The following is a 12,821-nucleotide window of genomic DNA, read 5'->3' on the forward strand; positions in this document are numbered from 1 at the left end:
CAGACTTCTCAACCCAGATCCTCAAAGCTAGGAGATTCTGGAACAATATAAACCAAGTTCTAAAAGAAAATGGATGACAACCAGGAATCGTACATCCAGCAAACTTAAGCTTCCAATTTGATAATGAAATTAAAACTTTCCATGATAAGCAAAAGTTAAAAGAATTTACAAGAAAGCAAGAACTACAGAACATTTTCAGCAAAATATTCCATGAGAAGGAAATGAAAAACAACAATGAAAATTAGCAAAAGGAGGAGCTACACTAAAGGAAAAGTTAATCAAAGGAGAAATCAAGTCACATTAAAAACCAAAAACACACCAAAATGACCAGAACTACAAACCATAGTTCAATAATAACCTTGAATATTAATGGCCTAAACTTATCAATTAAAAGACATAGACTGGAATATTGGATTTTTTTAAAAGGACCCAACAATATACTGCCTTCAAGACACTCATCTCATAGAAAAAGACATCCACAGACTGAAGATGAAAGGATGGGGGAAAAAAACATACCCCTATTATGGACCACAGAAACAATCAAGGGTTTCTATCCTCATATCAGATAAAGTAAACTTCAAACCAAAGTTACTCAGAAGAGATAAAGAAGTTCATTTCATACTGCTTAAGGGAATCATACATCAACAAGACACAATAATCATAAATACCTATGCCCCAAACAAAGGAGCATTCACATATGTCAAACAAACCATTTTCAATTTCAAAAACCAAATAGACCACAACACGATAATAGTGGTTGCATTTAACACACCTCTCTCACCACTGGACAAGACATACAAACAGAAACTAAACAAAGAAACCATAGGAAATATCATGACAGACACTATTGAAATACAGAAGACAATTAGAAACTATTTTGAAAATTTATACTCCAGTAAAATAGAAAATCCCAAAGACACCAAAAAATTTCTAAAGGAATATGACCTGCCCAAACTGAATCAGGAAGACATGTACAATTTAAACAGATCAATTTCACACATGGAAATAGAAGATGCCACCAAAAGCTTACAAACCAAGAAAAGCCAGGGACCAGACAGATTCTCAGGTGAGTTCTACAAGATGTTTGAAGAAGAATTAATACCTATAGTTCTCAAATTATTCCATGAAATAGAAAAGAAGGGAACCCTGCCAAGCTCATTCTATGAGGCTAGTATCACCCTGATTTCAAAACCAGACAAAGACACATCAAGAAAAGGAAACTTCAGACCAATATCCCTGATGAACATAGACACAAAAATTCTCAATAAAATTCTGACAAATTACATACAAAAACATTTTAACAAGATAGTTTACCACAATCGAATGAGGTTGATCCCAGGGATGCAAAGTTGGTTCAACATATGGAAATCAATGAACATAATTTATCACATCAATAGACTTAAAGACAAAAATCGTATGATTATCTTAATATATGCTGAGAAAGCACTTGACAAAATACAGGACCTCTTCATATTCGAAAAACTAGGGATACTAGGAACATACCTCAGGATTGTGAAAGTTATCTAGCTAAGCCCAAGGCCAACATTCTAAATGGAGAAAACTTGAAAGCATTCCCTCCAAAAACTGGACCAAGACAGGGATGCCCTCTTTCACCACTTCTATTCAACATAGTCCTTGAAACTCTAGCTAGATAAATCAGACAGATGGAAAAAATTAAAGAGATATGCATAGGAAAAGAAGAACTCAAACTATCACTAATTGCTGATGACATGATTCTATATTTAGAAGATCCAAAAAATTCCACTTCTAGAACTAATGAATGAATTCAGCTAAGTAACAGGATATAAAATCAATACTCATAAATCAAATGCATTTCTATACAAAGCAATGAATCCACCACAAGAGAAATTAGAAAAACCACCTCATTCACAATACTTAAAAAAAATACTTGTGAATCAAAAAAAAATACTCAGGAATAACAAAAGAGGAGGAAAACTTCCACAATGAAAACTACAGAATACTAAAGAAAAAATTGAAGAAGACTTCAGAAGATGGAGAGATGCCCCATGCTCTTGGATAGGCAGAATTAATATGGTCAAAATGGCCATACTACCAAACTTTATACAGATTTGGTGTAATTCCTATTAAAATCCCAATTACATTCTTCCTAAAAATAGAAAAAGCAATCATGAAATTTATTTGGAAACATAAGAGACCCAGAATAGCCAAGGCAGTCCCTAGTAAGAAGAGTGAAGCAGGACGCATCACAATACCAGAACTTAAACTGTATTACATAGCAATAGTAACAAAAACAGCATGATATTGGTACCAAAATATACATGTAGACCAATGGTTCAAAATAGAAGACACAGAGACAAACCCACATACATATGGTTATCTCATACTAGACAGAGGTGCCAAAAACATACATTGGAGAAAAGCTAGCGTCTTCAACAAAGTGCTGGGAAAATTGGAAATTCGTATGTTGAGGAATGAAATTGAACCTATATCTCTCACCCTGAACAAAAATCAACTCACAGTGGATCAAAGAGTTAGACCCTAGAACAGAGACCCTATGCCTAATAGAAGGAAAAGAAGGCCCATATCTTCATCATGTTGGCTTAGGACCTGAATTCCTAAACAGGATTTTTTTTTTTTTTGCTTCTTGTACAAAATCAAAAATCAATAAATGGGATGGATTCAAACTAAAAAGCTTCTTCTCAGAAAAGAAAACAATCAATAATATGATGAGAGAGCCTACAGAATGGAGAAAAATCTTTACTACATGCACCTCAGAGAAAGCACTAATTTCCATAATATATAAAGAACTCAAAAAATTTAACATCAAAAAAACCAATAACTCAATTAATAAATGTGCTAAGGAACTAAACATATATTTGACAGAAGAAGAAATACAATTGATCAACAAACATATGAAAAAATTTTCATCATCTCTAACAATTAGATAAATTCAAATAAAAACTACTCTAAGATTTCATCCCATACCAGTCAGAATGGCAATTTTCAAGACTACAAGCAATAATAAGTGTTTGTAAGGATATGGGGGGAAAGGTACACTTATACATTGTTCATGGGACTGCAAATTGGTGCAACCTCTATGGAAAGCAGTATGGAGATACCGCAGAAAGCTTGGAATGGACCCACCATTTGACCCAGCTCTCCCACTCCTCAGTGTATACCAAAAGGATTTAAAATCAACATACTACATTGATGCTGCAACATCAATGTTTATAACAGCTCAATTCACAGTAGCTAAAGTATGGAACCAACCTTGATGTCCTTCAACAGATGAATGGATAAAGAAAATGTGGTACATATACACAATGAAATATTACTCAGCCTAGGGCTGGGGCTGTGACTCAGCAGTAGCACACTTACTTGGCATGTGTGAGGCACTGGGTTCGATTCTCAGCACAACGTAAAATAAATAAAGTTCTATCAACAACTAAAAAAATTTTTTTAAATATTACTCAGCCTTTAAAAAATGACATTATGGCATTTGCATGTAAATGGATGGAACTAGAGGGTATCATGCTAAGTGAAATAAGCCAATCCCCCAAAACCAAAAGCTAAATGTTTCCTCTAATACGTGGATGCTGATCCACAGTGTTGCAGGGGGATAGGGAAGAATGAAGGAATTTTGGCTTGTGTAGAGGGGAGTAAGGGGAGGGTTGTGGTTGTGGGGATGGTAGAAAGAGACAGACATTATTACCCTATATACATGTATGATTACACTACTGAAGTGACTCTGAACCATGTAGAACCAGAGGAATGAGAAGTTGTCCTCAATTTGTTTACTATATATCAAAATGCATTCTACTGTAAAATTAATTAATTACTTAATTAAGAATTAATGCCCAGTATCTACTTTAACATCCATAATGCTAAATGGTACCTATGCAGGCATAATGATACTAGCATTTAATATAAGTACCAACAATAAAAACTGTGAACTAGAGCATGCATTTTAGAGCAGGTGTTTACTATACTATCCACTGTATTATTAATGACAACAACATGAATGGGTTGCAAATTATAAACTATATAATTTTTAGTTTTTATGGGATTATTGCTTCTTAAATAAAGAGCAAATAGGGTAGGGAAGGTTAGAGAAAAATGTGAAAATTTTTTAAAAGTGAACAGAGGAGAGGCAGTAGGTAGGTAGCAGATGTCACCTGCAAAGAAGAAATAGAAAATTAACTGAAAGTCCCCGGGCTGGGCGGGGCCGGCCGCTTCCAAGCCGGGCCGGCCACCCTCCGGCCTTCCCCCAGCCCTGGATTAGGGTCTGCCAGTCTGGTGAAAGAAGGGGGTGACGGGGAACAGGGAGCTGCTGTCCCTTTACAACCCCAGAGGGCATCTGCTCCTGTCCTGGGGCTCTCGAGGATTTCGAGGCTGTCCTAGAAGCTGTATTTCAGCTGTCTAAAGACAACTTCACACCTATATAATGTAACAAAAAAGGTCAGAAAACATTAAGCAAATAGAAGTGTGGAACCTGTTAAGCAAGATGAACATCTCTGGAAGCAGTTGTGGAAGCCCGAATTCAGATATATCTAATGACTTTAAGGAACTTTGGACAAAACTAAAAGAATATCATGATAAAGAAGTACAAGGTTTACAAGTAAAAGTAACTAAACTGAAAAAGGAACGAATTTTAGATGCACAAAGACTGGAAGAATTCTTCACCAAAAATCAGCAACTGAGAGAGCAACAGAAAGTCCTTCATGAAACCATTAAAGTTTTAGAAGATCGGTTAAGAGCAGGATTATGTGATCGCTGTGCCGTAACTGAAGAACATATGCGGAAAAAGCAGCAAGAATTTGAAAATATCCGACAGCAGAATCTTAAACTTATTACAGAACTTATGAATGAAAAGAATTCTCTTCAGGAAGAAAATAAAAAGCTTTCTGAACAACTGCAGCAAAAGATTGAGAAGGATCAACAGCATCAAGCAGCTGAACTTGCATCTGAGGAAAATGTTATTCCAGGTTCACCAATAACAGCCTTCTCATTTTCTGGCATTAACCGGCTACAAAGAAAGGAGAATCTCCATGTCCGATACATGGAAAAAGCACAGAATAAACAGGAGTATTCTGTTTGTACAAATGGTAAAGAATTAAGAAAAATCTCCAAGACTTCAACTCACCCTCCACATAAGCCTAATGAAAGTGAAATTCTAGTAGCTGACACTTGTGATCAAAGTCAAGCTCCAGTGACTAAAACACGTGGAACAAGCAGTTATTCCACTGATAAATCATCTTTTAATTTGGCTACAGTTGTTGCTGAAACACTTGGACTTAGTGTTCAAGAAGAATCTGAATCTCAAGCTCCCCTGAGCCCTCTTGGTGATGAGCTCTACCACTGTTTGGAAGGAGATCATAAGAAACAGCCTTTTGAGGAATCTGCAAGAAATAATGAAGATAGTTTAANAAAGTCTGCTGCTACTACACCCAGTATATTAGTAACTCAAAGTAAACTGCTTCTGAGGTGTGTATTTTAAGATGAAGGCAGGGTATTCTCAGATGCTCTAAAATAATAACTTTGAAAGACGACAAAATTGAAGATTGTCTTTAAGTCACAATTTTGTTCCAAAAAAAGAAGTGTTACTTAAATAGCACAAACTCATTTATTTACCAACATTAATGAAACACTCTAAGGGTCTTACTCCATTGTCTCTGCACATTAACATAATAAGCATGAATTTAATTTTGAAAACTTTCATTCAAAAATAAACATTTGATTGCGTCTCAAAAAAAAAAAAAAGAAAGAAAATTAACTGAAAGTAATAAAAAAGAGAGGTGAGAACAGGAAAATTTGGTTATTAGTGGGATATAAGTGTGAAAAGGGGGAGATGAGACAAGAACCAAGGTTTGAACAAACAAGCAATAATAAAATCCAAACAATTGGAACCTACATATAATTGGGCCCCATGTAAGTCAAATCAAGATGATATAATAAACAATTGGAGAAAAAAGTAATTAATTTGAAAGCAAAATTACATGAATATGCACGTATTTTTCAAAGCTATTTGTCACATATCCATAACCAAATTCACACACAGAGAATGATACATAATAAAAAGGTAACATGTAATGCAATACAATGAAACAAAATTTCAGTTAAAAGAAAAATAAAAACAGATTTAAAATGAGAAAATGGAGAAAAGGGGAAAAAAGAAAAAATTTACTGTGAACAAAGGGCTTATTTAAACTGAGATGATCAAAACTGTTGGCAGGGGTTTATTTTCATTCTTTGTATTTGTTTTGGGCTTTATAGCCATTGGGCCAAGAATTTGGGGTTGTTAAACCCAACATTCTCACTTGGCTTCCAGCAGTTGTGCCTAGAAGGCAAAGCCAGTTGCAGTAGATCTTACCTTCCAATCTGCTTGTATAAGATGGCATACAAAAATTGAGTGCTAACAAATTGTATATTTCCATAGCAGGAGTGATGCAGAATTCTAAGCTGGAACATCCAATAATTGGGGTTTAGTCTTGACCAAACTTTGTAACTCTGTATGTGTTTGAAAATTGATTCCCACCCCCTAATGCTGGTAAGATACCCATCTCTGCAGAATGTCTGATCTCTAGGGCCTCTAGTAAAATCTACTTTTAGAGTGTAAAGGAAAATAGCTCCACAGGTTTTGCCCTCACCTCTATGAATTTAAAATGCTGGGTATCTACCCTGAAGTACAGATACTGCTGTGTGGCCACTGTGGGCATTTTCCCATTAGCTTTTATATGGTGCCAGCAAGAGTGGGAGATTTCTCCCTTGAGATTGAGAGCCTGAATGATACAGATAAAATTTTCCTTATGCCTATTTTTATCTTGCTGGTGCAGCCACTCTCTGGTAGTTTTTTTGGTCAGCTGTAGTAACTTCATTTATGCTCATGTTTTCCCCACCTGGGAGAGTTTTCTGCACCCAGAGCACCTCCTACCCCCAGATAAAATTATCTTTGGATTTCCACTTGCTATATATAGCAATTAGTAATGAGCAGTTGAATACAAGTCCACATGGCAGAGTCTTAAGTTTTCTTTAAGTTACCTTTAAAGTCTTCTTAAATTATTTTTAAGGCAAATGTATAAACAGATAACATACAGAAAAACACAAGGTGCACAAACCTTGAGAATAAACAGATAAAAACAAAGGAAATCAATTAATAAATATGTCAAGAAAGACTAACTCGTCAGAGAGTTGAGGTCATTGTAAAACTAGGATTTATGGTCATAAATTTAAATGTGTTTCAGAAGAAAAATTTCTCTAGTAGCATAGGTGCACTAACATAAATTCTGACCAACCAATGGTCAGGTGCAAATTGGGGTCATTGTTTGGTCAGAATTTATGTTAGTGCACCTATGCTACTAGAGAAATTTTTCTTCTGAAACACATTTAAATTTATGACCATAAACCCAATACTTACATTGGCTTATACATGAAGCCCCTCTAAATAGGATAACCAACATATCTTCTCAGAGAGGACCAACTCTGATCAAAAACTTTGCTGCCTTATGTGAAGGAGGAGATGAACATCTGATTGGTAAAGAGTGCAGAAGTTGAACCCCAATTCTTAAGGCAACCAACAGACAGCAATACATTTGAAAACAGCATTGTTTCCTTTGTCATTCTCTGCTTAGGGATGACCAATACTCTTAAGTGCTCTTTGCTTGAACTTTACTTTCACTTATAATAAAGTTCTCTTGCATTGGCATTTAACATTAAATTTTCTTTCTTCAGAACACAAGTACAAAGATTTGTTGCTTCAGCTCTCCACTCTCTTGAGACATTATCACTCGGCCATTTCCCCTTATAACTCTGTGTTCATTAAAATCAGTCTTCCTGTCAAACAACAATAAGTGTTGGCGAGGATGTGGGGGAAAAGGCACACTCATACATTGCTGGTGGAACTGTAAATTGGTGCAGCCAATATAGAAAGCAGTATGGAGATTCCTTGGAAATCTGGGAATGGAACCACCATTTGACCCAGCAATCCCTCTCCTAGGACTATACCAAAAGGACTTAAAAACAGCATACTACAGGGACACAGCCACATCAATGTTTATAGAAGCACAATTCACAATAGCTAAACTGTGGAGCCAGCCTAGATGCCCTTCAGTGGATGAATGGATAAAAAAAAATGTGGCATATATACACAATGGAATATTACTCAGCAATAAAAGAGAATAAAATCATGCCATTTGCAGGTAAATAGATGGTGTTGAAGAAGATAATGCTAAGTGAAGTTAGCCAATCCCAAAAAACAAATGCCAAATGTTTTCTCTCATATAAGGAGGCTGACTCATAGTGGGATAGGGAGGGAGAGCATGGGAGGAATAGATGAATTCTAGATAGGAAAGATGGGTGGGAGGGAAAGGGAGGGGGCAGGGGATTAGCAAGGATGGTAGAATGTGATAGACATCATTATACAAAGTACATGTATGAAGACATGAATTGGTGTCAACATACTTTATATACAGAGGTATGAAAAATTGTTCTGTATGTGTAATAAGAATTGTGATACATTCTTCTGTCATGTATTTAAAAATTAAAACCAATTTAAAAATTTTAAAAATAAATAAAATAAAATAAAATCAGTCTTCGTTTATAATCCATAGGTTTCCCAAGTAATTTCCCTTTATTTTTTAGTTTATTTACCCACCAGATACACCAGCAAGAATGGGAGATTCTTTGTACTCTCTCTCTTTCCTTCACTATCACTAGCGGTGGCAAAGCTGGCCAGTCTCTAATAACTCATTTCTTACATTCAAGTTTCTGACTTTCTATGGATTTTTGTTGTTGTTGTTGTTTTACATTTCAGTATTAAGTTTCAGTGAGTTCCTTTACTCACCTTTCGTTTTTTTAATATTTATTTTTTAGGTGTAAGTGGACACAATATCTCATTTTACTTTTATGTGGTGCTGAGAATTTAATCCAGTGCCTCACACATACTACACAAGCATGCTACCTCTGAGCCACAACCCCAGCCCAGTTACTCACCTTTCTGAGAAGCAGTCTTTCCTCTTTATAAGTCAGGAACTGCTGGGAAGTACATTCATCCTCTAATCCCTGACTGCTATGGATGTTGAACATTTTTTCACATGTTAGTTGGCCATTTGTTATTCTTCTTTTGAGAAGAAAGCTAAGTTCTTTTGTCCATTTATTGATTCAATGTCTTTTCTTTCTGGTGTTAAGTTTGTTGAAATCTTTGTATATTCTAAATATCAATCCTGTCAGCTTTTTCACTGCTGTGACTAAAAGATCTGACCAGAGCAATTGTAGAGGAGGAAAAGTTTATTTGAGGGCTTACAGTTTCTGAGGTCTTAGTCCACAGAAGGCTAGCTCCATTTCTAGGGGCTTTAGGTGAGGCAGAGCATCTTGGTGGAAGAGTGTGGCAGAGGGAACCAGCTCACATGATGATCAGAAAGCACAGAGAGAGAGAGAGAGAGGTCCCCACTTTCCAGATATAAATACATACCCCCAAAACCAAGCCCTAATTCACACATCCTCCAGTCACACCCTACCACTTCAGTTACCACTCAGCTATGGGATTAATTTACTGATTGGTTTAAGACTCACTACCCAATCATTTCTCCTCTGAACATTCTCACATTGTCTCACATGTGAGCTTTTAGGGGACACCACTTGTCCCAACACCATTTGTTTTTAGCATATTTGTCAAGTATCAGCTGACTGTATCTGTGGGTTTGTCTTTGTGTCTTCTTTTCTGTTACATTGGTCTTCATATGTATTTTAATGTCAATATCATGCTGTTTTGTTATTATAAATGTGTTGTATAATTTTATTTTTAAAATTTGTTAAGATTTGTTTTGTGTTACATTCTGGAAAAAAAATTCATGCTCTGAAAAAAAGATTGTGTATTATGAAGGATATAATGTTCTATAGATGCTATTAAACCTATTTGATCTAAAGTATAATTTAACTCTGATATTTTATGTTGAGTTTTTATCTGGATGATATGTTGATAAAAATGAAATATTTAAATCTGCAATTACTATTGTATTGGATCTCATCTCTCCCCTGACTTTTATTAGTATTCATCTTATAGAATTAGGTACTATGGAAGGAGAGAAAATGGCAGAGTGGATCTAGGAAGCAACTCCTGACCAATCCATATCCCAGAAAGGAAGCAATGAAAGATCAGCTGACCATAAAAATAGGTGTCAGAATAAATATCTTAAAACTCAATACTGGATAGTTGAAGTCTGGTTACTAGATCAGAAAATAAGGACAAAAATTCTTAACCCTGAACATGAACAAATGTGGGGTCACAAGGAGGGGTAACAAAGAGAAAGAGAGAGAGGAAGGTATATAAGCTTGCTTCCTTAACAACAGTTGTGGGGGGAAAGCAATATAAGTTAAAACACAGAGGAATTGCAAAGTCACTAAAGGAGATTAAGCAGTTTAACCTAAATTGTGAAATGAAAGCCATGCTGGGTATGGCAACCATTTTGGAGAGTCCACAACTAATCAGACTCCTTAGAAGAAAATAAATTCACACAGCTTCTCCCCCAACTTTAGATATCAACAAACAAAATCAGAGGAAATATCTCTTAAATGAATCTCAGTTATTCATCTAGTAGGAATTGGTTTGCTACTAACTGAAAGTTACTGAAACCCCTCCAGTGCACTTTGGACAAGGGGAGTAGGGTGGAGCAGACCTTAGAACCAAAGACAACCAGGAAGTCTAGCCTTAACCTAGAGCTCAACAGTCTCCATGGGAGGTCAGGCAAAGATGGGAGTGGATGCCTTCAATTCACAGCCAAGGGCAGTGAGAGCTCAGATGCAGGTGGACCAACCATCTCTATTCCAGTCAGAAGACGAGAACAACCCCTGCAATTCTCAGCTGTGGACACTGAGAGCTCAGACACAAATAGCCATGAGACTCTACAAAATATAAAGAAGACCCTGTGAAGGTGAGCAAGTGCCAGTGTCCCACAATTGTCAGAGTCAAAGTCATAAACCCTACATCCTGCACTCCTGCACCCAATAGAAACATCCGGCAGAAATATACATCAGATGAAAAACAGCAACCTTGGAGCACACAGCTTCACTCAAGTGGGTTGATGAACAAGAATTGGCTGGTAAGAAATCATAGTAACCAGGGAAGAAGCTACTGTGCCCCAGAACCAATAGGAGGCTTCACAGATGAAGAGTGATAGACATCTTCTAAAGTCTCAAATCTTGATGAAATCAAAACCAGGAAGATTTGATAAGAATTTTCTCCAACTTAACAATTTAGATCATGCATATATATGACCATTTATTTTGATTCAATAGTTGTTCCTGTAGTATTCAATTGTACCCTCAACCCATCTGGTTGTATTCTTCTAATATTTTAAAGCATTAATTGAAATTATTTTCTCTTTGTTTTCCTGGCTCAGGTTGACACTTGATCCTCTTAGCCCCTTTTCTTTCTTATATCACCTGCTACTGGCACAAAGCCCCATCCATCTTATTCTTACACTTAACTTTGTTTCATTTATTCTTTTTTACCTTTCTTTTTTCCCTATTCCTTTGTCTAATATTCCCCCTTTTGTCCCCTAGAAAATGTATAATAATTAAACTATCTTTATTATGCTACCCCTAGAAAATGTAGTAGAAATTTAACTATCTTTAATAACTAATTCCCCAATTTAGTCTAGAAAATAACTACAATTTTATACCTGCATTAGAGGAACTGTAGAGAATATTATCATCAAGCTTCTGTTTTTCCCAAAGGCTAATTAATATGAGATTTCGGTCTGAAGTGCTCATAGTACATAAGGTTCAATCTTTTTTCACTAAGTGGCATTGATACTAGAAAAAACAGAGGACATACATTGTGTGAAAGTGTCAATAACTTGATATTCACCTATCCTGGAGATATTAAGAAAAAGAAGCTCAAAAATCATCCCTTGCATAAAAGTAGAAGCAATTATCAACCTAACAGGTGGAGAGAGATACCAGCTATAGGAAAATCAAGGGAAAAAATCACCCCAATCATGCCAGAACACTTCAACAACCGATAACATTGGCACCAGAGTGGATGAAATGTCAGAGAAAGAATTTAGAAAATTTACAGTTAAAATGTTCAATGAGCTAAAAGAAGATATAAGAAATAAATTTTGAGAGAAACAAAACAGGATTATTTTAATAAAGAGATAGAGATTCTGTAAAAGAATAAAACAGAAATCTTGAAAATTAAAGATTCAAAAAATCAAATTGAAAATTCAATGGGGAGAGCAGGATGATGGACCAGTGGGAAGTGGCATTTCTAACAGCTCCATGAATTGAGACTCAAAAAGCAAGGAAAGCTCTTCTCCAGGAGTTGAGTGAAAGAAAAAAAATTTATACTCAATATGAGACAGAGAGCCTTGAACACTGGAAAAGCTAGGGTACATTAGACAAGGCTAAGGAACAGAATTGGAGTTGAGCTGGGGATGAGAAAAAAATAAGGTCTGAAAAGATCTATAAGTGCTGGACTACCTTGGCATGGAAAACCCTAGGATTGGAGGGGCAGACCGCCCTAGGTGAATCCTAAGGCTATTCAGCCAAATAAATTGGTACACAAAAGTTACAGTCTGCCATCTGTGTATAGGGAACCTAAGCTTAAATACTTCCCTAAGAATGTGAAGCAAACTCAGACCAGGAGCTTAGATGCGTGAATTCCGGGCTGAAATCAATACATGAATTCAGCAGACACCAAGTGTGAGATCTAAAATGAACACAGCAAATCAGGAGAATCTCTAACATGGAGATTTTCTGGCATGGAGACCATTTTGCTTAGGGACAGTACAGATCAGAGAGGCCAGAGAAAGCCCACTACCCCGTCCCGCCTCCAATGAACT

General features: G+C 36.2%; 1 protein-coding gene across 1 annotated transcript; it reads left to right on the plus strand.

Moving 5' to 3' along the window:
• Positions 1-4,232: 4,232 nt before the first annotated feature.
• Positions 4,233-5,479, plus strand: LOC107159965 (DNA endonuclease RBBP8-like). The gene has a single exon (XM_048796712.1). The coding sequence runs from the start codon at positions 4,487-4,489 to the stop codon at positions 5,477-5,479; it is 993 nt and encodes a 330-aa protein (XP_048652669.1). The 5' UTR covers positions 4,233-4,486.
• Positions 5,480-12,821: the final 7,342 nt, after the last annotated feature.

This window comes from Marmota marmota, unplaced genomic scaffold (assembly GCF_001458135.2).
Source record: "Marmota marmota marmota unplaced genomic scaffold, marMar, whole genome shotgun sequence".
NCBI lineage: Eukaryota > Metazoa > Chordata > Mammalia > Rodentia > Sciuridae > Marmota > Marmota marmota.